Raw genomic sequence first — 26,708 nt, 5'->3', positions numbered from 1 at the left:
TTCTGAGGTACAATTAGCGGTAGTTTATCTCTTCCATAGCGATTAAACTCATATAAATATGACAGTTAGAATAGATAAACTACCGCTAAATGTGCCTCAGAAACTGGACATTAAACATACCAAATTTTCACGCACTTTTTTCTAAAATATATTTTTATTCTGTGAATTCTTAAATATATTTTTATTCTGTGTTTACGAGTAAATTTGCCAATTATTGTATTGTTGATAACATGTTATTGTACAGTAAGTGACCTATAACCACGCGCCTTTGCAAACTCCAGGCTACCGTTGAGAACTCAGAGATACTCGTCAAAGTCAAACTTGCGAGCTGATCTACATTCGTACTCACTACCACTCAGGTAATGCCTACAAAGACAGTATAAGTTATCAAGTAAAAAGTGCAAGGTTGTTAGACTGAAAGTCAGGCTAGACTAGCAGCTGTGTTCCACTTGGCAACGTTCCAGAGCTCTTATTCAAGGACAAGTGAACTTGATCACCAGCTCACCTCACGGGTGAACTACCTCTCTTCAATATAAAGATTAATGTTGTTTCGAAAATACGAGTAAAAACGCATCTAACATATCGAAAATTAAATACGTTTAATGATCGTAAATGAATTTGATTTTATTATCAGACAATTTTTACTTCCGCCCAGAATTCGTCCGCGTGAACGCCATTTCGGCTTAAAAAGTGATGGCTATAAACTACATATTATCTGTATATCCCATTGTAATCTATTCAGCAGTTTGACGTGATTGACTAACAAACATAATAGGTATATTAATGTATTATAAACATACGAAACTTTCGCATTTTCAATGTAAGTAGATAAAATTTTATTCTAGCATTAAAATATAGTTGAACAAGCCTTAAGAACCTAGGTGATTTCAATATCATAAGAATCGAATGTTTGTGTTATCGAGAGCAGTCTCTAATTGTGTCTCGTGGACGTGGGACGGTGCGCGCTGTGCGCATGCTTCATACGTAAGGAAAGCCCGTTGCCGCGTTACTGCCATTTTACTAGCGCTACTCTAGCCGACGCTTTGTACCGTCAACATGAATAATCAACTAGTGGCCAATGCCTTGTGCATAAACCCACCCATTACATTCGATCCCGTGGAGGTGAATATCTTTATAAGGGACTTGATGGAGATAAAGTTGCAGTCAGATGAGGTGCAGAAGAAGGTCCATTTATTGGAAGAAATGGCTGCAGACTTGAAAAATGACCTGGAGGCATTTTACAGCATCGCGCCGGCCGAATCTAGCTCCTCCGGTGCATCACAAGCGTCGGCCTCACACGTCGCGCCGAGTACCTCGAGCGCTGCTGTACCGGAGTCCGCGCCGGCGGGACCCTCCGTTGCTAACAAGGCGGTGCACCGAGTGGAGCGCCGCGTAGCTAATTCCAAGAGCTGCGGCTGCTCATCCCCGGACATGGCGTACATCATGGTGCATTCCAGGAACTCTGAGATATACGTATCTCGCCAGCAGTACTACTTGTCAACGACGACGGTAGCCAAGTACGTGCACAAGAGGACCGGTTACAAGCCTGTGGTGGGCTTGCTGCTGGCGAAGCCTCCTCGCAAGTTCAAGGCAGTCGTGGTGCGAGTGAAGCCAAGTGTACTACCCTTTGTGATGGCTAAGAACTTCTGGCGGAAGGGCGTTGTATACCGTCGTTTTAAAGGAAAGCTCCCAGAACTACTGCCGACTCACCCAGAAGCAATGTCGGAATAAAATCATTATTCAATATATTCATTGTCTATAATAATCCGGAAATCGTAATGTATTCTTAGATTAAGATGTGTATTCATGTGTCATTTTTATCTGATAAGAAATTGTTTGTTTTTAATATTTAACTTGATCGATCTGTTTTGTCACACCATTATAATATCGATTCATAATAACAAGTGTAGAGGTGCCCGCTCCTCAAACGGGAGTACTTTAAGCCGAGTTAATAATTAAGAACATATAATATGTAATAATTAAATTTACAAATAATAAACAAAAAATCAATCATATGTATTAGATTTAATTAGTTTTTAAGATCAATATTCTTAAGTCGTGTATTTTAGGAATACTGTAAAATCTAATCTTTTGTCAAATAAATGGCTTTGTCTTTGAATTTGTATTTTTATTTAATCCTTTTATATTGATTCACTTAACCAATCAGGATATATATTAGTTCGTCATCCGATTACATTCGCGTTTTAACTTACTTCAAACAAATAGGAAAACACTTAGTCAAAAGTACGAAAATGTTGCTTAGTAGGTCAGTTTCCTAAGAAATCTTTCAATTCATAATTATTAGTTTTTGTAACATACTACAAAATAAACAAAAACTATTTGAAAATTAAAATGCCATTCCATTATTAGCATTTATAGTTACACAATTTTAAATATAATCAAATCTAACTTAAATATCTTGAAGGTTAGGTGCAGGTGCAGTGGTCGCGAGAGGTCGCTGCGCGCGCAGGTTCAACACACGCACACACTGATGCTGTGGAGTGCATCTCAACACGCGCTCTATCGATCCCTCATCTTACACAAACACGATGCACACACATTGACAAGCTCTTTACACTGCACTAGCGCCCCGACTTTGTCCGCCCTAGGAGGAGGTACTCGCAATAGCTAATTGTTTTGTTAAATTATTTCAAATCTTATAAATTTAGTTGGACGAATGGATGACAGACGAATAAATTTACAGTATTAAATATCGCTCAGTTTTGATTGCGAAACCTTGATTAATAAAATACTGGAACATTTTTCAACAATCGCTTTATCTATAGGTGATAACTCTATGAAAATCCGATACTCGGAGACGCTTAACTAAAATTCCACAAATAGTCCAGTGCCAAAAGCCTTCAGCTTCTCATCCTTTTTTTTATTTAGTTCTCATAACTTATCAGCTACAACTCATCTATGTAATGACCGTGTCAAGGGTCGCTTAACGCACTGATCGTTTGCCAACAGACACTGACCGCCATTCGCACCGCGCCATAACATTTGAACAAGTAAAATAAGGCCAGTCTAGTAAGAATGAAAGTCAGGCTAGACTAACGACTGTGTTCCACTTGGCAACGTTCCAGACTTCTTATTCAAGGACAATGGAAATCGATGCTGTCGTCGCTATGACGTCACGTGCAGCATGAAAGATGGGACTTCGCGCTGGGACACTGTTACAAGGGGTCGCTAGAACACGTTCTTTTCATAACGTGAATTACACACAGCGAGATAAATAAACTCAAATCTTCATAATAATACGATGACGGTAATAAAAATTTAATTTTAAAAGAATTTCGCTGTTACTGTTGCAATTAAAATTTAAAAATGGAAAATAAACCTTTGATGCCCGGTTTCTGAGGAACATTTAGCGGTAGTTTATCTATTCAAAAGCGTTTAAACGCTATTAAATAGATAAACTACCGCTCAATGTACTATCGAACCAACTGAATCATGACCCATTTTGTCGATAATTCGCTTGACACCGTCAAAACAGTAAGAATTTCATATTTATCGTCAAAGTGGCACTTAGGACATTTTAAACATGCATACGACTGTGTTATGATGTATTACGACTACAGACAACTTTGACCTTTGTTATTACAGTACGTAGATACGTTTTCGATAAATCACTCTTAATTTGAATCTAGAATGTTAATAGTCTAAACTCTTTTCACTACGAAAAAACCTATTTGTGTCAAATATCAAATAGCACGTCATTTAGAAATCTGTGAAACGATTAGGGTAACCATTATAGTCATTGCCCATCATACAGTGATTGCCAATGTTAAGGAATAATACGTTTATCTTAATTTCTAAAGTAACCAGTTCAAATTAATTGCGATATATGTCACTTTTAGAATATTGGTAACATTTTTAAATTATTTATAGAACTCATGTCCGACGTTTTTGCGACAGGTGTGTAGTTCGAAAAGAAAAAGTAAGTTTGTTGCAATATTTGTTAAGGATAACACATTTGAATTAACAGTATTCGCTAGTATTTCTTGTTTTTAAGTGTTTTATATTGAATTAGTATAAAGTTATTGAATTTGTTTCATTTCTTTGGATTGATGTTCTTTTAGAAAGAATATTTAAGTTGCGTTTATAATAGAGTTTATGTCAATGTTTTACTAAATAAAGATACTATTGCCAAAATTGTGTATCAATTCCTTAACCGGGTAATAACTATGCTGGTTACCCTATATTATTTTAATTTTTATAGTAACATTATTTCCTTTAATGGCCGAATAAACCATGTCCTGAGTGGGTATCGAACCCACTCCTGACGCGTCGCAGTCGTAACATCAACCCACTACGCCACGGAGCCTGTTGAAAACGGTAGCAAAACATTATTGTATTGGCGCACAAAGATTTGTCGCAATAATGACAGATAACAAATTCATTACCAAGGAAACGTAGAATCAAGCCAATTTCGACCTACGCGTGTATAGACGTGTTTTAGAAAATGAGCACATGGTGGGTCATGATTCAGTTTGTTCGATAGTACCTCAGAAACCGAGGGTAAGAGACTTGGAGTCTATACTAGCCATGTGTTACAGTTCTCCATGCTCTTACTCTAAACCATTACAATTATATTTCTTAACTATGTGAGATCAGTTTTATATATACATATACAATGAATATAGAACGAAAAAATATATAAGGGTTATAGTTATACCGCTCAGGGAAAAATTGCAGATAACTAGTCCGTCTAGTCCGATAGAAAGAGTGAGCGCAAATGTATGAAAATAATTTAATAACCATCATATTCCCACTTCATAAGATAACCAATACTTAGCTTAGCCTTTTTTCCAAGCTATGTTGGAGTTGGCTACCAGCCTCACCGGATGCAGCTGAATACCAGTGTTTTACATGGAGCGACTGCCTATCTGGAATACTTATTACTGGTAAATAATTTATCCAATTCTTATTCATAAATTGAGAAACTAGCTCTTGTATTCTATTACTCTCCCTCTGACAGAATACAAAGATTATTATCTAAACCTAATGACAATGTTGATGTGATTAAAAAATAATAAGATGGATATTATAGACTTTATGATAGAAGTCCCCAACCCACAATTGGCCAGCGAGCTAGACTCAAGGCCTAACCCCTCCCTCATTACGGGAGGGGACCCTTGCCCAGCAGTGGGACATTAGTGGGTAAAATTTATTTATGATTTAAATATATATAGGTATATATAATAATATTAAGTTCGTTATAATACTTACTTATTAAGAACTAACTAAATATATTATAAATGAGGCCATCTGACAATCAAGTGATCTAGGAGTTAGCAAGTGTTAGGGACAGGTCTTTGCCCAATAAAGACTAAATAACAATGAAATGTTAATAAAAAAACAGTTTTAAGTTCATTGTAATGTAAGTTTATTCATAGTAGTTAAGATAATTATTGTACATGTCTAATATTTTATTATCCGTACATTCAATTAAGTATTTAAACTAATAATTGGTATGTATTATTATTATAACTTATGTATTTAATTAATAAATTCGCCAAGGTATATGTATATGTTTAATTGAAATAAATGTAAAAGTCATGAATTAACCTAAAAGTACTGACTTTAACATAAGTCAGTCACAAAATTAATACTTATTTCTAGTATGGTTTAATTCTTAACTATGCTTAAATAACTTACAATTTCAGTTGACATACTTTAAATGTACCAACATACAACCAATTTTAAATGTAATTATATGACCCCAAAGATACAAACAGTTCAAGGACAGTAAAGACTGTTTATACATAATGTTACACAATTTTATTTTATATGACTACAGAGTCTCGGACAATTACACGGCAAAGAACCTCACACATAAAAGCTCATTAGTACAACCTTAATATATTAAACAAGTATGTTCTAACAATAATATGATTAATATAAGTACCTTCAAGTGTTTCATATTACGTCAAAAGTTATACTCGTAGGTTAGTATTACAAAGTTTATTCCAAAATGCAATAAGGATTATTCGTTAATAATACACTTACAATATCTCCACCACTTCACTGTTATTATTTGCACGCCTGTTACGCGCACGCCGCGGTGGAACAGTGGCTTGCACTGCGACTTGCACTGTAGATGGAGGCTGTGCAGCCGGCTGCGGATCCGGCTGCGGATCCGCAGCCTGATCCGGCTGTGGATCCGGCTGCGGGTCCGGCTGCGGATCCGGCTGCGGATCCGGCTGCGGAGCCGGCTGCGGAGCCGGCTGCGGAGTCGGCTGTCTAGCCGGCTGTGGAGCCGGCTGTCTAGCCGGCTGAGGAGCCGGTTGTCTAACCGGCTGTGGCTGACTCATGACCAAAGGTGAGACAATTTGCAGTCTTGGCATAATCACTTCCACCGGTTCACACGTGGGAGCCGGAACAGATGCTGTACTTTGCATCTGGTGATACTTTTGTATCATTGTCAACATATCCATCTTCAGCGCCCTCATATTGCTGTCAGTCAATGTCGCCACATCTGGTACCAAACTCAGTAAGAACATCTTTCTTGGATTCTCTTGACCCTTTCGATTAAATATCAACTTACGTTTTATTGTTCGATAAGGTAGATGAATCTGCAGTTCATCATTTTTATTAGCGGTTGATGATTCCACAAACGGGATAATAAATTGCATTTTCTCGAACAAGTAGAATGGTTCGTCATCTGGACCAGTAAATTTGCCCCCGAGGTTTTTTATGAACTCTATTTTTGCGTTGCTCCATTTAAATTTGCAATCTGGAACTAAACAAAAAAATTAAATTGTAGTCTACTCAAGTGGTACAAAAAACAATATTTACTAAAATTTTACATTTAGATGACTATTATACGAAACGAATATTGATAATCTAATTTATGTTTATTAATTAATCTAATTTATGTTTATTAATTGAGTTTGATAGCAATTGTTAAACATAGCGCGAGGTGTGGACTAGTGAAAATTGATCTATTTTATATAAAAACGCCACTCAAAACAACATACACAATATATAAGTGATTGTAAGCACATAAAATTACTTACTTGTCCAGTTCATAATAGTGGCTATTTCTGCCCACGCTTTGTCCGTGATATCTTTATCTGTGTGTTCTACGATAAAGTTATTGTAGAGGCATGGATGCCGTTCCACTAGACTCACGAATTGAAGCATTTTGTGATGTTCAGGATTCATCGTGTTTTTCGCGTTAGCCATCGTGTCGGCGCACAAGCGCGACAGGGCGCTCCGAGTATCGTAACAGCAATGAACTTCTCAGTGCTCGCAAACATTGACGCGTTTCCGATATTACTAGATAAGATGTCTTCGTAAAGATAACTTACAATTTCAAAAAATACTTATATGTTTTCCTAAATAACACGCGATCGCAGTATACTATGTAGATGTCAATATGTAGATGATCGAAAAAATAATACAATTGAAATGACAAAAAGTAATTAAATTAACATTTTACACATTAACGTGTAAAAGAAGGCAAGCGTATTGCAAAATATATCGGACATGTAACCGACCCTGAAACTACTAATAACCATATTTTAAAAAAAATATTTGCTAACCGACTCGGGAATTGAACCCGAGGCCTTGTTATAAGCACACTAACCAATTAACTACAGTATCTTTATTTAAAAGAGTAAAAAACAGTCTCAGTTTCCAAAATTTCCGAAGTTTAAAACCGCCCGAAGTTAGTGCTCAAAAGTCGTACTTTTTGTTTGGCGCCACTGCTAGCGTCGCGGCACCCTGTTATTGATTACACCTGTGCAGTAAAAATAATTTAATAGTGGACATTAATTCTATAGACATAGGGTTCATATTTGATTGATAGCGTTCAACGCGCATGTTGCATCCTGCAGCCTCTATTGGTCCACGTCTAGTGCAACCTGCGCAACGCCGGTCATCAAGGGCCAAAGACATAGGAGTAGAGTCACGAAAGATTGCTGGAAGTGACTTCGAATTATAAATGAATGAAAATAATTTATTTCTCAAAAAAAATATTATAAATTTCCTCAGTTCGGGAAGAGATCCTTGCCCAGAAGTGGGACATTGATGGGTTAAAATTTATTTTGTTTATTTATTTTCTCATAAAAATTTTGAGCTATATTAAAATTTGAATAGCGACTGTAACCGAGCTAGACAAAAGCCTGTATTACGGTTATCAATGCTATCAACACTGGTGTTTATACATATTAGCGGTACTAATTAAATTATTTATATTGTTTACTAGATGACCCGCGCAACTTCGCTTGCGTCACATAAGAGAGAATGGGTCAATGTTTTTCCCGTTTTTGTAACATTTTTCAATTGTACTCTGCTCCTTTTATTAGTAGCGTGATAATATATAGCCTATAACCTTAAACCTATAACCTCGATAAATGGGCTATCTAACACTGAAAGAATTTTTCAAATCGGATCAGTAGTTCCTGAGATTAGCGCGTTCAAACAAACAAACAAACAAACTCTTCAGCTTTATAATATTAGTATAGATAAGTACATCATTGCATGAACTTGAAGCTTTAACATAACTGTTATAATTAATTTAATACATGCAAATACGCATATTATGAAGCAATACGTTATTTTCCTAAGTGATGATGATGATGATAGATGACACGATGATGACGAACATCGTGTCATCACACTTGACGAAAACCCTTAAATTTTAAAAGCATTTCCCATTGCCATGAGTTTTCAACATTGTTCAGGCTGCATATAAGTCAAATATTGAAATTAAAGACGAGCTTAGAAAATACATACATACTATCACGTTAGTTAAAATAAAAATCAAATAATTTATTAAATTAGGTCAAATATCGACACTTATGATATTAAAGCCGAAGATTAGCCGAAAAATGAAATACTACCACGTTTCGCAAGGAAAGTTTGTAGGGATCGTAGCAAACACCTAGTAACCTCGTGTAGCATGTCTCTGCCTAACCCTATGGGAAAGAGATTTAATCTATACTAATATTATAAAGTTTTTAATTTTTTTTAATATTATAATGCTGAAGAGTTTGTTTGTTTGATTGTTTGTTTGTTTGTTTGAACGCGCTAATCTCAGGAACTACGGGTCCGATTTGAAAAATCTTTCAGTGTTAGATAGCCCATTAATTGAGGAAGGCTATAGGCTATATCATCACGCTACGACCAATAGTAGCAGAGTACCAGAAAAAATGGTACAAAAACGGGGAAAATTATGACCCATTCTCTCTTATATGACGCAAGCGAAGTTGCGCGGGTCAGCTAGTTTTTAATATACGTGGGACACTCAGAAAGTTTGGCGATATTGAAAAAAAATGTTAATCAGTGTTTGGTTATTTTACTTTATTTAGTTAAACATATCTCAACCATCATTTAATTTTATACAAAGTTTCATGCCAACCAACTTATAAAAAAGTTTTCTTAATACCTCTTAGTCCCCTTCGCCACGGCAAAAATACACGTGCGAATTTCCAAAAAGTTTCCTAAATCAATTAACATTATATTTTCAAACTACTCATGGCTAATTTACTATTTTAATTATAATGTATATTTTAGTAGTGACAAGTTTATTTCCGCAACAGCTGTTAAATATTTTCTTCACTCGCTAAGCCAAGCTCGCCAACTTTGCTTAATATACAAAAATCTTTTTACACACTTATCTTAGAAGGTTTCTAATAATTTATACTAAAAATTGAAATCGTGAAATTTTATCGCCTCGAAATGTTCTCGAGACAGGTTAATATTTCAGTGAAACGAGAGAGTGAGGTTTATTTGTTTTTGCTTGTAACAAAAATACAAATTAAAATTTGAGTTTATAATTTACGTATTTAAATTTGCAAAAAACGTAATTTTTAAAATAAACTTTAACCTAACAGTGTTCTATAAAAAAAAAATTGTTACTCTCAAAACTATCCGAGGGTCCCGGTACGTATAGTTTATAAAATAAGTATGGTCCAAAAAACCTTTACTTTAGAGAAAATATATCTCCTAACTTCAAAAAATTAGGGTCTATCCCACTAGTCCCGTTGAGTTGTCCCGTGACGGGACAACTGACACTATTTTGTCCCAGTTGTCCCGTGGCGGGACAAGTGACACTGTTTTGGTGCCAGTTGTCCCGTTGCAGAAAAATCACGGGACTAATGGGACAGACGGAAGGGTCAAAACCACTGGTTCCATTGAGTTGTTGTGTGACAACCGGTTCTTGGTACTTTGGTAAGATTAGATGATGAATAGTACGCTACTCTATGTAAACTTTAAATTCACAAGTATTTTTTTTACCATTTAGGCTTTTCACTTAATAATTAAATTGACAAGAGTCTCTGACCTTCCATACCATAAATGTAAAATGCTTATCCGAAATTCCCTACTTGAAAAAACATAATATAAGGAAACCAAAAATGTCTTGCTAACAGGCCCCTAGAGCAGCTCAAACACTCAAGTCAATTCAACTTGTAATGTAATTTCAACTTATCTACTAGAAATTAACTAAAAATGTACTACAACACATTTAAGAAACAAAAAATATCATATTATTTGTTTGTCCTTTCCATCTCGAGACTATGGAGTTCCGGACTTTTGGAAGGCATGCGTCCTCACGCACGAAGCAAACTCGCAGAGACCCTTTAAGACAGTTTTAGTATAACAAAGATGTAATGGGACACAATCCGGTAACTATCCCTGTATACACTTTGAGTATTATTACTAAGATATAGGTTTAAATACCTTTGGTTTTACAATTTATCTACACAAGTATAGTGCATATTCCATATGAGATATCTGCCCTTGTTGAAATGTACTAGTTTGTATAACGTCTGCTATCTTACCAAAGCACCCAGTACCTGTTGTCACACAACAACTCAATTGAACCAGTTGTTTTGACCCTTCCGTCTGTCCCATTAGTCCCGTGATTTTTCAGTAACGGGACAACTGGCACCAAAACAGTGTCACTTGTCCCGCCACGGGACAACTGGGACAAAATAGTGCCAGTTGTCCCGTCACGGGACAACTCAACGGGACTAGTGGGATAGACCCAAAAATTATACGCTATTGCATGCATATTTTTCTTACAATATACTTCATCGATAGAAATATGTAAACACTGAAATTTCCAAAAGCATATTTATCAATAAAAATAGTAAAATTACTATTGTATATTACTTCAATGTAACATTAATTAAGGAAAGTTAAAATTAATAAATAAACAATAATTTAAAATATAATTTAAAGTAAAATAATAATTTATAAAACAAAAAAATATGATCGAAAAGCAACACTTTTCACAACGCTAGTGACTAAAAACTCATGTATTTCATACTTCTGCCTACACCTTCAATAACAGGCGTGATACTATGTATGAATATGTACATATGTATGAAACATTCATACGTTCATTTTATTTTGTTGCTACAAAGCATGGGGGTGCCATAAATCAATATCGCCAGACATATCTGGAAGCCATATTTGTATCGAAGGGATTACAGCCTCCCTGCCTACCTAACTACCGTATCTAAGGATAATTACACCCTGAGAGCGAAGGAGACAGGAGATAACATCTCTCGCTCGCTCCTGCTGCCATCGTGTTCTAGAACTTTCCACCCCAAAAATAAACCTATAGGAATATTTATGAATGTATGCCTTTATCCGAGGGTCAGTTAATTAATACATATTATGTGCATCTTACAATTGCGCTATAGTATTTCTTTCAGCATGATTCAAACAAAGCCTTAATGGTTTTTAATCAGACCTTATTCCCAGTAACAACAAACCTTCAAGATGTAAAACGCTTTATCTAGGTCAACGGACTCGGCGGTCATCATCTGCGATTCTCGGCCGGCTTACGTGCGGCCCGCCACGTCTTACCCTGCTAGACTATTTGAGAGAGAAAGAGACCCACTATATAACCAAACACCAGCGGGAGCTTTTAGGAAGTTATACTTTAATATAGTTAGATAAAAATGTTCCCCTTAGCTCGTCAGTTTCGGATACTCTAATAAATATAGTATGGAATAAATAGTGGAATGTCCATTAGTGTGAAAACCCGCCCGATCGCTCTAGACATGGCTTAATGACTATTAATTCCCTTTATAAATAGAGAATCACCGGTACCAACTTACAAAGTGCCTTGAAAGACGCTATTACTAAACGGCTGCCCTTCTACAGACTGTTCGCGCTAATGACATCTTAACCCAGTGATCGCTTGCCCGTCCAGTAAGCGCAATTTTAACCAAGAATCGTAAACAGCACGTAAAGTAAGTGCAAGCGTAGTTAGACTGAAAATCAGGCTAGACTCAGCTGTGTTCCACTTGGCAACGTTCCAGAGCTCTTTTTCAAGGACAAGTGAACTCGATGACACCTAACTGCATTTATTGGTCATAAATTAATTTGGTCTTAATGTCAGCAAAACATTAGCCATCGTTATAACATCATACCGGTCCAGTCCCGCCGCGTTCCCGTCACGCTACCGTCCCGCCACGATCACCGCTGTTGGGTATATTCTAATGACTGTTGAAAAACTCAAAAGTGCTTTTGTTGGATTAGGAATCTCGCTACACATTATATAATCGTGCGCCACCGTTCACAGAGGTAGTATAAGAATTTATTAACTAATAAGTGCAAGCGTTGTTAGACTGAAAGTCAGTCTAGACTAGCGGCTGCATTCCACTTGGCAACGTGCCAGAGCTCTTATTCAAGGACAAGTGAACTCGATTCCGTGGTTACCATTAGGTCAGCTAGTTCAAGTCACGTGAACTCGTTCTGTTATGCATGAAGGAGTCTTCTGAAGAGCCTTCATAAATTAACGATAGGGTGAAAATCACTACATAGTATAAAGCAAAGGCACTTCCCGCGTCTATCCCTATGTCTGTATGTATGTATGCTTAAATCTTTAAAACTACGCAACGAATTTTGTTGCGGATACAGAGGGTAATCCAAGAGAAAGATTTATGTGTAAAAGTTGCATTTTTTTTTTTAATTTCTGTTTAAACCAGGCGAAGCCGGGGCGGGCTGCTTGAAGTTGATATAGTTTTAAACAATAAAGCCGGACCTTAGATAATGCCCGGTTACACCACCTTATGTAATAGACAGCTTGCCAGATGGAATTTAACAGTTATTTTCATACATTTTCTCTCACTTTATCTAGCAGATATTTACGAACTGTTAAACTAATTCAGAGTCTAGCCATCCTCAGCCATAAAAAACTAATCTTCGTATGAATAGATCAGTCTAAATACCGGTCTCAAGACCACGATCTGATATCTGGCAATTCAAATGTTACAATGAATGATATAATCAGTTACGTTCAGTGGACTGCTTTGCGGTATCATAATATATTAATTAACTGTATAGTGCTTGAATCGGTTTTAAACTCATAACTAATTATATTACAAACGTTTGTATAATTACATTTATTACATTCAAGAATTTTTTTTAAAAGTCATTAAGTTATAAGTTTTTTTTATGAGACATTAGAGAGATTTTTATTTGAGCAGATAACTTAACGTACTCAGTGGTCAAGAACATAAAATGAATACGTCGGTGTTTTATCGACGTTCATAAGATCGTGATTTCAAGCCGAAACCCTTGTCTTAATATGAACCTAAGTCAGAAAATAAATACTTACGTACTCATAAAATGTATGTTAACTCATATCAATACTAATTAATTATATTTAAGTAATAACTTATAAATAATATAATAAATGTGAAATTTTGTTCATTTGTAATTATTTCTCGTTAATAATGACGATTTTAATAAAAGTAGTCAGTGTGGTATATAAGGCAGGGTAGTAAATAAATGATGCGCACATAAGCAGTTGCGCTCACCAGTTGGTAAACGATCTGTGGGTAAATCAACTCTTGACACGGTCGTTCCATAGATGGGTGACCACTTAGTGGTACTTAACTGGGCATCTTGATACATTTGAGGAACGTAAAAAGTAGGCACCAGTTATTATCTATTTCGACAACAGTCGTTAAGCCAAGTTAAAGGCCTTCAGGCGACTTGAACAATTTTGACACTGTCTAGGTTTATTAACCACACGATAAGAAGTTTCTAAAAAAAGAAAACCTACTTTCTTGGCACGTAATATGGCCAGGGAGCTAATATTTTCCAGAATTAAAAACTCTAAAATATTATAAATCACAAAGTCCATATTTTTCACTCTAACCAAAACATAGACAGAGCTTGGAATTTAATCTCTACCTGTACTAGAAAGCCTATGCACTCGCGCCGTCATGGTTACAGCCGAACGAGAGAAAATGTACAGTGCAGTACACAAGTGGTTACCGAAATATTGGAGTCGACTTCTAGGCTCACCGGATGTAGCTGAATGATGGTTATAGTAATTACTAAATTATAATCATGTTGAATATCTTGCTAAATATAAGGAATACAATTTGAAAAGTTTTTTTCTTTTATAATGGACAGTGTTTGTCTCTTTAAAACTAAGTTTTAGTTGTGATAAAATTGTTAATTGTTTAAGTTATGTGACGTTGGAAATACATGCCAGGTTTGAACATCCAAGCGCAGCGATGCCGAGCGGCATTTTTTCTCAAACATTCATCTACACATATTCGAGTTTGCCGCCCGGCTAAGCCGAATAAAGTCAAACCGAATATGTGTGTAGAAATGCTAAGAAACCATTTACAATTTAAAGCTCTATTTATTAACAGTTTATTTATAATAGAACTTATATATAAAATAAACTATATTTATATAGAACGAAACGACACATAATCTCAATAAATCGCAATAACTTTCATTAATTTGGCGGCACAAGCACTAAAAAGACCTACATAATATTTTTGTATTTTCTACTTCTATTCTCTCCGGATTCTATTTAAAATTCACCAGAGTCAGTGTTACGAGGTCACGTCTCCAGTTTGGGGCTCGGTGTTATCGATCTCGTTCGTCCTTGAGTAAGAGTTTAGGGACGTGACCTCAGAACAACACGCGGAGAAAACGCGTCATAACATTTCCCACGCCGCGTCGCATTTCCCATTTATCTTCACATATTCGGCTTTACCGCCTGGATAATCCATCAAGCCGAAGGAAGCCTAAGAAATCGTTTACAATTTAACGCTTTATTTATTAATAGTTATTAATGCGTCCAATTGTGAACGAAACGAGGTAGTTAAAATTACAATATAAAACTGAAGTTTTTTTTTCTTAATACGCGATAATCTCAGGAACTTGTGATACGAATTTAAAAATATATTTTTGGACTGAATTTTTTTACATTTTTTACATTTATTGTGAATGGCTGCGTGCTATATAGCATCACGTTATAACTAATAGGAGTGGAGCAGCAATGAAAATTGTGAAAATTATGTGTTGTGAAAATGGGAAAACTAAACGCGGGCGGAATGGCGGGCGGCCGTTAGTAGATAATCTTACGGTGACATGTGACATATACCCCTATTTTTACGTTTGAAAGTTGCCGCGAGGGTATGAAGCTAGGTTAATAGGTAACCCTCTGTTTTTATATCGTGAGACACGCGACGTTGTTATGAAGCGTTCTCTGCGCGTGTTGTTCTGAGGTCACGTCCCGAACTCTTACTCAAGGACGAACGAGATCGATAACACCGAGCCCCAAACTGGAGACGTGACCTCGTAACACTGCCTCTGGAGAATCTTAAATTGAAACGGTGGGATGTTTTGTACTACTAACGAGGACCGGTTAGCTTTAGACAAATTTTCTTTGAATATCAGAAGGCTCAGACAAAGTAACATGTTTTTTTTATCGAAACGAAGACGAAGTTCGCTATTGTTCGTCACCTAGTAAAAGTAACATCAAACGAAAATCATCAAAATATCGTCTATGCAACATAATTTTATGTCGTCAGTGTCAATAAATAAGTAAAATCTATTTTGATTAATTCTTACCGTTACTCATTACATTTAAAGTGATTACGATACATTTCGCTACAAATTGTAATACTGGCACCCTTTACACACACACTCTATCGCGCTTGACAAAAATTGTGTGCAAGGGGAAAGAAAAGAACGCACGCCGCGCTCATCAGTGAAGCCCGCGAAGAAAATCGCGAGCAAAGAGCGCGCTGGCTTTCCCGCGCGTAGTCCTGCACGCTCCTGAGAACGTGCGATTAGGTGTGTGTAAACCTGGCTAATGTCTACTAGCTTAGAATAACGATGACGAATGATCACGTGGTCTAGCGCAGCCAAATATTAATCCTATACATTTTCTTGTTTTCAAACTTCCTCGTCGATTTAAAATTGTTACTTTGCCTAAGGCCCCAGCACAGTGCCTCTAGTGAGCGCTGTAGGAACTATCGATAGCTTGCCGATTGTAGTAGAAAATGACGTTACAGTTTTTCGGATAATCTTTCGATAGCTGATTATCGAGTGTTAGTTATTGCGGTATCTGAACTGTGAGCCAATTGTGATATTCTAAGATTAGGAAATAATACAAAAATAATAGAAAAAAAATATATTTTGAATTTTCTTTTAAAATTTAAATACGGGAATATCTACCATGGGAGTTTATTTTTGGGATTCTAAATAATAATTCTTATGAACGAAGTAATAACTTCCCAATACTTTTGTACCCGGTAGTATGGAACATTCTAGAATCTGTGCGGAGAGATGAGGGGTGGTAGCGCATTGCGTACATTTGCGGGCGAGTGCATCGCTGTGGGGGCGGGGGGTGCAATGGCATCCACGCCGGCAGGTCATTGCACCTGAGCTTCTAGACTTTTGCCCGGGCCAATCCGGCTACAAAACGCAAATGACGTAAACTGGTTAACTAAAGAATATGACTGAATGTATCTACTAAGCGTATATTTGCTTTACAAAGTTCTGGCTATTTGAAAAGTATGCCTGCTACCATTTCACTTATTTATTTAAAATATCAAATAGATAGTAACACGTTACAAAATAGATAAGAGGGCGAGATAGATTTTAATACAATTTTATAATCAAATAGAAGAGGTTTCCCATCCACAAGTTATGGGTTAAAACTTAAGTCTTAATTTTTAAAATCTCAAATTATTCATCATAAATACTTATGTTCTTCAACCATAGATGAATAAAACGAGCGAGAAATGTGCAAAATAGGGTGATTAGGAACATATGAATCTAACCCCCGAAAACTAGTCTACTTAAAGTAAGTCGGAGCCAAAATTTAAACATTTTCTTAATCAAACGTTCTAGAATATTTAAAAAAAAATACTGATAATTAGTTTGGGATTACTAAAAGTTACCTAGGTTCATAACGTGAGTCAATCAAAACCCAGTCTTTGTCTGACTGAATCGACGGACGGACATGCGCCATTTCGCCATAGAAATGCAATATAGACTTTAAGTGCATCAGACATAGACTGGTTCTCCCATAGCGAGAGTCAGAGCAGCCTGCGGTAACCGCCTCTCGCCCCGACACGCCCTCACCCTTTCCTCATTGCCTGTTCGGTTTACATCGAGTACAGTTGTTCCGCTGCTAGTTCGTGTATTTACCAAATAACTGATAAATTTGACAATAAATTAAACATGAGTTTTCTGTACACGTGCAGCATCGAAGAAGAAGTGGTTAGTAGCAGCACCGGTGGAACGGATTATGATGACGAAATCGTAGTGGAGCCTCCGCATCAAGAATTTATATACAACAACAACAGACCGACCAGGCCTAACTTTGTCCCGCGGGATATGTTGCCCGCAGAATTCTACAGGGTCGTGCAGAACGACCTTAACAACATCAATATGTTTGAAGATGACTCACCGGTGGACGCTGATTTCTACAATTTAATGTCCCGGATGTACAATACACTGGATGTGGAATTAGAAGTGAAAACGGCATCGGAAGATGAAACTGATCACGACGTGATCTCCCTCACCCACGAGAGCGACGGTGATGACGACCTGGCGGACCATGACACTCAGTCTGATTTGTTTGAAGCCTTGATCGCAGCCGGCATTGTCAAGAAGAAGGCTGGCAACAACCCCTACAAAAATATAATCTACAAGAAGGCGCGGGGCGTGGGCGAGAAAGGAGAGGCCGTGTATGTGGTTCGCGTGCTTAAGGAAAATCGTAACTAAACAACGAGCGAGCTTAAGCATCCTTCGAAGCCGACGATGACCTTCCATCGTGATTAAGTGACGTCAACAGTTTATGTGTTTACATTTTCTGACTTTTAAATTCCGCTGTGTCAAATATAATTTGCCATGTAGTGAGTGTCCTGTAATAATTTAATTTTAATAAAAATTACTTCCCCGGGAAAATTGTTTCAAGCCGACGAAGTCGCTGGCAGGAGTTAGTGTCTAAAAGTATTATTCAAAATTTTGTAATAAGAGAAAGAAGGTATTTTGTGTCAGTGTAATGAACAATAAATTTCGATAAATAAAATTAAAATTTTGAGATATGTTTGTGATCAAACCCGCGACCTCCGCGCGCAGTGGCATTGACGTGGTGAACTTAACCACTGCGCCACGAAATAAATTGTCTTCTGTGCTGGCTCTCTTGTGATTTGTTTTAACCAATGTCTGGAACTTTTGTACTACCTATTTATTAGTTATTAAGTCTTTGGTAATAAGGTTTTATGAATCTATTTTGACACTATGTCAATAATGTAATAATAATCGTACTCTTAACATGAAGGTAAAATTACTGTGACTGTTTTGATCCTAATAAATGTGTAAAAAAAAACTTGGTTTCATTTTTCTACCCCTAACGACCTTCACAATATTGCAGATTTCTTAATGAAGGGTAAGTTTTAACGATACGCGAGGCCCTGCTAAACAAAAGCTGCTGAAAAAAGGATAAGTATTAACAAGGACATATTAAGAATAAGTACATAAGTAACTCACATAATCCGAATTACAAATATTTTGTCACTTTTAAAGTTATGAAGTAAATTTTCAAGTAAATAAATATTAAAATTACAGAGATAGGATCATTTAGAATATACACATAGGAATATTCTTTGATAATCACAGAATTAATTGACTTGATACTGTCATTAATTCAGTACAGTTCTAGATACAGAAATTAAATTAATTATTATGTATCTACTGAAAGTGAGGAAATTTTATCAAAAAAAATTCTTAGGCCCTTGAACAGAATTCTATTACGATCCGAAATATTAATTCAAATTAGAAAAAATCAATTATGTGAATCAAAATATAATTCATATAATTTATTAATTGAGATCATAATTCTCTTATGATAGTTGTTACAATTACTTTATATATCGCTAAGTCAGATAGAAGAAAGAGTATAATTAGGAGAGCTAGCAACAAACTCACGGCCAGTTTTCTACTCTCAGAATAATAACAATATAGATACTTATACTGTTAAATAATTTGCTCTAATTACCCATGTCTGTCCCACTGCTGGACTAGGGTCTCATCCCGAACTAGGAGGTGTGTAAGGCATCTAGACCAGGCTGACCAAGTGCGGATTAGGGACTTATATCTGCCATATATTCATATTATATACAGAATAAACACTAATAAAATAATAAACAGACGCTTGATTACTTTCGCTCTAAGTAACTAAAATTATAGTTAACTATTTAGTCAAAAATACAAGTTTGTAAGGCCAACCCCTTTACTGTTGAGTTCCAGAGTTTACTTGGGTGAAAAGTGTTCAAATCGACCCACCATATGTTCATGCTTTCGCAATATATTTCCTGTCTATACTAATCTATAAAATATTATAAAGAGGTAATATTTGTATGTAAGTATGTTTGTAACGAATTGGCTCAGATAGTACTGGACCGATTTTAAATATTCTTTCACAGTTTGAATGCTACATTATCCATGATTAATATAGCTATTCTAATTTTGAGAAATAAAAAATGTGCACCCGTAGGCTGGGCGGGCCGCTAGTTTAAAATGTATATTCGGTACTTATCTCCTCAAAATATTAAAACGCTAACTTTTATGCCTACTATCCTAACTATGTATTAATTAAACTACTGACCACAATTATGATTTTGCCATGTAGGGTAATATGTGACATATTGAGACTAGTTTCTTAAAATAGTACTTGACTAAATAAAATAAGGAAAATCAAGTCTAAATCAAAGATAGATAGATATCCTAAATGCTTAAGCTCTGTTTAATTTCTGTATGAAGTTGAAATAGAATTGATTACAGATAGGAAACATATTCAAATCATTTCTTGCTTACTATATAAGTTATATATACAAATAACATATCAATCCCAACTCACTAAATCCTAATTATGCAAATGCTATTTTCGTTTAAAAAATCGTTTTAGAACAAATCTTAAAGATAAGCTGATCTGTCTAATAGCCAATTACCTTTCTTATATCACATGTTTCATTATACTTTTAAACTGCACTCAAAAATGAAGAAAGGCATTAGCTGTGCTATAAATTAAATTAAAATTATTTAGGCGTGGGAATGTTTAAAAATATTTTAATTTATCCAGCTAGTAGAGAAGCTTAATGTGTTTATACTTTTATATTTCATCGTTTTAAGAAGATAACTGTAACTGTGTAGATAATTTGGTTTTGTTTGGACTGACTGAAGTTTATAAGATAAAAGCCCTTATTTAATAAAGATTTAAAAAAAACACGTGGTAGACAAGTGGTATTGAATTATAATTGAGGACATCATTAAATGTCGGATCATAATGCAATGTAAATAATTCTGTTCAAAATACTAGGAGTAACTTCAAGACTGAAATTATAAACCGACAACTTAGAGAGCCTTGACATACACTTTCATCTAGATTATAAACTCAAAACTGTAATAAATTATATGTGTATTTCTAAAATTAAGAACTTGTACCAAACAGGCTACGGTCTATCTCCGACAGCAGTGAACCTTGCATATTAAACTCTCTACTAAGTTGTTGGAGACATACTAGAAAAATATAAAACAGGCAAAAATGCCCAAAACGTCTTCACATTAACAATCCCTATTCAAAAACGTATAACACAATAAGCATCGTGGTACAAAACACACCCTTCGTAGACCTACTTTGTAACCGAAAGAGTTCAAGGCAAAAGTTGAATGAAACCCTAATGTTAACATCCCTTGTGACCGTGACCCTCGCGCTGAAACTTTCAGATAATTTATGAGACGTTGGGGTAGGGTAGGGACGCGTTTTGTATTTACAGCTGAAATTTTGGTAAGAGAATAGCGGCTAAAGCCTGTTACGCTTGCCGGCAAGTAAGCGAGGGTTAAGTAACCATTGGTGCGGTCATAGCATTGCTTTGTGATATTGATCGTGACTGCTGTAGCTGAAGTTTTCTGATAATTTATGAGACGTTGTGTAGGGACGCGTTTTGTATTTACAGCTGAAATGTTTGTAAGAGAAAGGCGGCTTTAGTTATAAAATTTGCGCTCACCGGTCGGTAATGGCCAGTTGATATGCGTTCTGTGGGTTAAGTAGCACTTGGTGCGGTCATTCCTTAGATGCGTGACCGCTTTGTGGTATTGACCGTGACCCTCACCGCTATAATTTAACGTTTCTGATATTTTATGAGATGTTCAGGTAGAGTAGAGTCGCGTCTTGTTTGCAGCTGAGATTTCAGTAAGAGAAAAGCAGCTTTAGATATTTGCGCTCATTGGATGGTAAACGATTAAGGCGTTAAGCAACTATTGGCGCGGTCATCCTTTAGATGGGTGACCGTTTTGTGGCACATCTCTGTTACTGAGTGTCTTGTAATTTTTGTAGCTTTAATTTTGTTGAACTTTCAGTTGTAGGTACTTAGAACTGAGATTTTAGAGAGATAAGAATTAGTTTTAAGTCAAATATTGTATGATTTAAACAGGCTGATTGATACAAGAACGTATTATGTATTATAACACCTGTACCTATACTCAGTCAATACAATAAAGATTTACTTTTACTTTACTTTACTAAGCGGCTGTAGCCATTTGCGCGCAAACGTTTTGTGCGTTATCCCTTAGATGGCTGACCGCTATGTGGTAGATCGTGATCTTTAACACTGTAGCTGAAAGTATAATTTTAGGTAAAGAAGAAACGCATCGTGAATGAAAAACTGAGATTTTATTAAGAGAAAAGCGGCTATAACTAGTTGCGCTCACCGGTCGGTAATCGACCTATGGGTTAGGCAACTCTTGGCGCGGTTGTTCCTTAGTTTGGTGACCACGCATAGTATTTAAATTGGACATCACCGTGCTTGGGAGGCTCGTAAATTATACCGGTTGTTGTGCACGAAGATAACAGTCGATAAGCCACGTCAAAGGCTTCATCGACCATGACACAAGGTTTACCACTAATCATAAAAAAGGAAGAATTATACTTTTTTATGCTAAAAATATAGAGCTAAAGTGTTGGTTTTGGTTTTGTGTTCAAATTATTTTTGTGTTGTGTAGTCCATTTATTGAGAATGGGTTTATGCTATGTAACATCACGATACGAATATGACTAATAGGAGTGGAACAGTTAAAGTTCACTCGGTCGGTTTCGCAGACTGTGACTAATAGGAGTAGAGCAGTAATAAAAAATGTTGTGAAAACGGGCAAAATTTAAGTGCACGAGGACGAATTCGCGAGCGGTAATACGCAGTAATATACATTTTATAATCATGCCACCTAAAAAGAAATAAAAAGAAATGTTTTTAATTTTTTATTCAGTAACTTGTCTACGATTATTATGCCTAAAGTCACTATTAAATATATAATTCATATCTATAACTTGTGATAAAAATGTTGTAATTAAAAGTAAATGCTTGTAAAGTTGTAACATATAATTAAATTACGGTGATTTATATTAATTCTTAGCTATTAAAAATAATTACTTAAAAAATGTGTTTATTAAAATGCAACTATGTAGAACGATTATTAAATAAAAAAGTGTTTATTAAAAGTATTCTTCATAATCTATTTCAACAAAAAAAAACATACGTATTTTTTTGTGCCGGCAAACACATCCCATTGGCTGACCAGCAGACAGCCTAATTGAAACCATGGCAACCGTATTGATTTTATCTCGAGTTAAATACTTACAGATACTTATAATCTACCTTAATGATGAACACGTAAGGTTCATATTAGATTGATAGTGTTTAACGCGCATGTGCGAGATGTAACAGGAGAGCAAAGGTAGAGGGAAGCCGGCCAAGTGCGAGTCTCACTCGCACACGAAGGGTTCCGTACCAAAAATAATACACTTTTCTAAGCACTATTTGAAATGGAAACCTTTCCTTCTTACTTTTTGAATGTAAATTACAAACTGTTAAATACTTTTATTACAATCGCATAACGTTTAGTTCATCTATTAAGATTTGCGAGATAAAAGTAACGAAAAATCGAGAATACAGAAGTGTCAATAATTAACTAAAATATTCTTAGTTGATACCTGATAACTCATGGATAATGAAAATGTGAAAACGGAGATATTAATCTCTTATTCAAAATGCAACTATTAGAATATGAAGAATAAAGTTTATTTTTTTTAACCTATTAATACTGTCTGACTGCAGGGCAAGGGTCTCCTCTCAAATGAGGGGTATTAGTTAGGCCTTGAGTCCACCACACTGGTCAAGTGCGGGTTGGAGACTTGGCATGCCCCCAATAAATGTATTAAACTAATTTTAAGGCAAGGTTTCATTACAATGTTTTCCTTCACCGTTCATAAAGCGTATCCCACTTCTAGATTATTAAACTGGTATTTCGCATTTAAGGCAGACCACACATAAGAAGTGTGCGCTCTTTGGGCATGTGAGAAGCGTGGGCGCCACGAGTGTGTTGCGTCAGCGTTGCGTTCTATTACCCAGCGGCGCGTGTAGAGTGCACGCCAACGCCGCTGCCAATACGCCCGAAGAGCTTGCAAGCATATTTCTTTCATAAATTTTAAACGTGTTATGGTAAAAAAATATTATTTTTTTACCACATCTCATCTTTTAAATTTTGTGCCAGAAACCATCGATAACAGTCTCTTGAATGAAAGAAAAATATTAACTGCTAATTAAAAAAAACATTTTTTATATCAATATCAATAATTAGTGAACAATCTGCAAATATTTTATGGTTTTAACGGCTGTCACTATTAAGATAGGAAAAAATACAACAAAATTACTTTTTGTTGTATGGACGCCACTTTCGAGCGCGGTACCCAAAAAATGTATACGTCTGTCTGCTGTCTGGACCGCTACTCTCGGTACTTGGGCTGCACATAAATTACATAATCTGTAATATGATTTCATCACCGATTTGCTATATGTGCAGTTGCTGATCATGAGAAATTCCACTGCAGGGTTGTTTTTCTCATTTTCAATAGATAATGTTACAGATACACATTGCATTAAAGAAGAAAATACTCAATTAAATAAATTACTATTCTCAACAGAAGCCTTGAAAAAACCCAGCAAATGGAACTATGTGTTTACGTTATCCTCCTCAGCAACAATTAAAAATCGCGTACAGTACCTAACCTTTAACTAGCTCATGCAATGAAAATAGCTAGGTCTAATCCCTCCCTCGGTTGGGACCTTTGACCATCAGTGGAACAGAAATATTAAGAAATTAACTACCTTCTCAAGTATGAACTAATAGTTGTAAATACATTAGCTTGTCGAGTATGAACTAAATAGTTGTCTACAATAGCAGAGGCCTCATGTACTAGTGTTTAGAAAGAGTTATAGCCTATTTTAATTGGTAATGTTCCAGAGCTACTCTTTCAAGGCAAAGGTAATTTAGAGTTGACAAGACTCCTAATCTATATGAGTGACGTAGAGACTGTTTTTCGGTAGATAATGAATATAACAATTTGATTAAATTAGACTTAGTTTTCAATCATTGTGCTGGCTACGCCTCTACAATATGTGTTTAAATTGTAATGGAAAACTACCAAATCAATTTATAATAGTGTGTAATAGTGTGTATATTTCCCAAAACTATTTGAAAAATTGCGTTAATAATTGTGTGTATGAAATTGTTATGTTTAATTGTGTACCTAAAATGTGTAATTGTGTTCCTTAGATGGGTAGAAAATAATAAGAGGACGGAAAAAACACAAAGATTAAAAAGACAGAATACTTTAAATGTGATTATTTATTCAATTATGCCATTTATATTGGCAATGATCATTGGAATATACACTATTAGTTAATTTACCACCAGTTCGGAAACCATAGCCCATGAGAAGAACTGGCAAAGAAACTCATGGCATTTCTTATCGCATATTTATTCTACATACAAGTATAAAATCACTCCTTTTTGGGAGAACGCAGAGTACAAAGAACATCACTAATATGGTCTTCTTATGTAGATTTTTACTTAGCAATTTCAGTAACTTGCTCACAATCAATTCATTTATACTACAATACAATATGATCATCTCTTCTACTTCAATACTACACTTACACACATTTTTTGTGATACATTGAGACAACTTTTCCATAAATATTCGTTAATCTACATTTCAAAGTATTACCGCACATATTAGGAAACGAGTTCATTCCTTTGCTTTCATTCTTCTCTTACCTTAATATACATACCATATATATAGCATATAGCATACATTATACATGCCATATAGCACAGATACTAACATCACACAATAGATACCTAACAGAAATCACTGGTTAGCCACAATCATTTATACACAATTCAGTTTAGCACCTAAATGCACTCTCCTTTCCACATCCATTCAAATCTTACCATCTCTCTTAAATATAAAACAAACAAACATACTGCCTAGGTACACAAACTCATTCACTTCTACTTAAACGACTTCTATACTAATATTACACCGCCTATATTTCTCACAGACACCGTCACCAACCCCTTATCCCACATTAATTATGGCCCGTTTACTGTGGTAGGCACAACAATCCCCTTTTTCCACTCATCTCTATAAACCATCAACTCCGAATTAAACCCTTTCATATCCATATCTTTCACACGACTTTGATTTTACCAACTCACATACTCGTTTACATGGATACCCATCACCCACATGGTTTTTTCCCCCTCCTCATAACATGCCTATACCATGATAATCTCATACCTTGCATATACTCTGTCACGGGCAACAATTCAAACTTCTTAAAATACTCATTCCTTATTTTAACTTATCTATTCTCCTACAACCCAGATTGGGTACAGACCGCCGGAGATCGCTTGCAGTGGAAAGCTATGGGGGAGGCCTTTGCCCAGCAGTGGGACTATATAGGCTTATAATAATAATAATAATAAGCCCGCAGGGCACCTTGAGGCGAGGTGACGGGGAGTAGCGACCCCGCGGTACCTGAGTGCTCCAGGGGGAAGTCACCCTTCCTCATCTCCGGCTTGCCTTAGTTGGCTGGTCGGAGTGAAAACTGACGAGGAAGCGGTCCCCCGCCTCTGGCTTGCCTTCATTGGCCGTCCAGAGTGGAGTCGCGAGAGCAGAGCTCCCACTCTGTTCGGAGGACGGATGCTGAGCGTAAGTGGCTAGTGGGCCAGTGATGCCGGACCCTCAGGGAGCAAGTGATCTGAGTTTAACGTCCAGCGAGGCCTCTCCGTCCTTCAGCCGCTCACGTCCCTGTTGCCCCCTTGTTGCTATTCGTGCGACTTGATTAGGGTGGCCCAGTTTGTGAGTTGGCAAGTCTCCGCCTGCCATTTTTACATGTTATTGACATTGTTTACGGCAGGCGCCATAGTTCCCGTAATTTCCTAGTTTCCTAGTCCATAAGCACCTCATCCAATAGCCCAAGTAGTTTTTCCCTTTAGTTTTGCCATAGTCCCACACAGTCCGGTGACTGTCCTTGGGTGCACTTTATAGTGTAGACAGGGATAGTCACCGG

The 26,708-nt window shown here is 36.3% G+C and overlaps 2 protein-coding genes across 3 annotated transcripts in view; both read right to left on the bottom strand.

Moving 5' to 3' along the window:
* LOC142986366 (uncharacterized) overlaps window positions 1–26,708 on the bottom strand; it is a 108,213-nt gene that overhangs the window by 42,226 nt on the left and 39,279 nt on the right. The window lies entirely within an intron of this gene.
* Window positions 5,378–8,287, bottom strand: LOC142986439 (uncharacterized). Its single transcript, XM_076134946.1, has 2 exons — window positions 7,023–8,287; window positions 5,378–6,745 (listed from the first exon to the last, which is right to left on the bottom strand). The coding sequence occupies exons 1-2, from the start codon at window positions 7,189–7,191 to the stop codon at window positions 6,009–6,011; spliced, it is 906 nt and encodes a 301-aa protein (XP_075991061.1). The 5' UTR covers window positions 7,192–8,287; the 3' UTR covers window positions 5,378–6,008.

Source organism: Anticarsia gemmatalis, chromosome Z (assembly GCF_050436995.1).
Source record: "Anticarsia gemmatalis isolate Benzon Research Colony breed Stoneville strain chromosome Z, ilAntGemm2 primary, whole genome shotgun sequence".
Taxonomy (NCBI): Eukaryota; Metazoa; Arthropoda; class Insecta; order Lepidoptera; family Erebidae; genus Anticarsia; species Anticarsia gemmatalis.
The sequence above is the reverse complement of the archived record's forward strand: the minus strand, read 5'-3'. Positions and strand labels throughout refer to the sequence as shown.

Bases quoted from the DNA above. Each gene is read 5' to 3' on its own strand.
- LOC142986439 (XM_076134946.1), bottom strand. From the start codon at position 7,191: ATGGCTAACGCGAAAAACACGATGAATCCTGAACATCACAAAATGCTT. The intron at 6,746-7,022 runs GTAAGTAATTTT...TTTTTTGTTTAG, and splicing joins CACTATTATGAACTGGACAA to TTCCAGATTGCAAATTTAAA.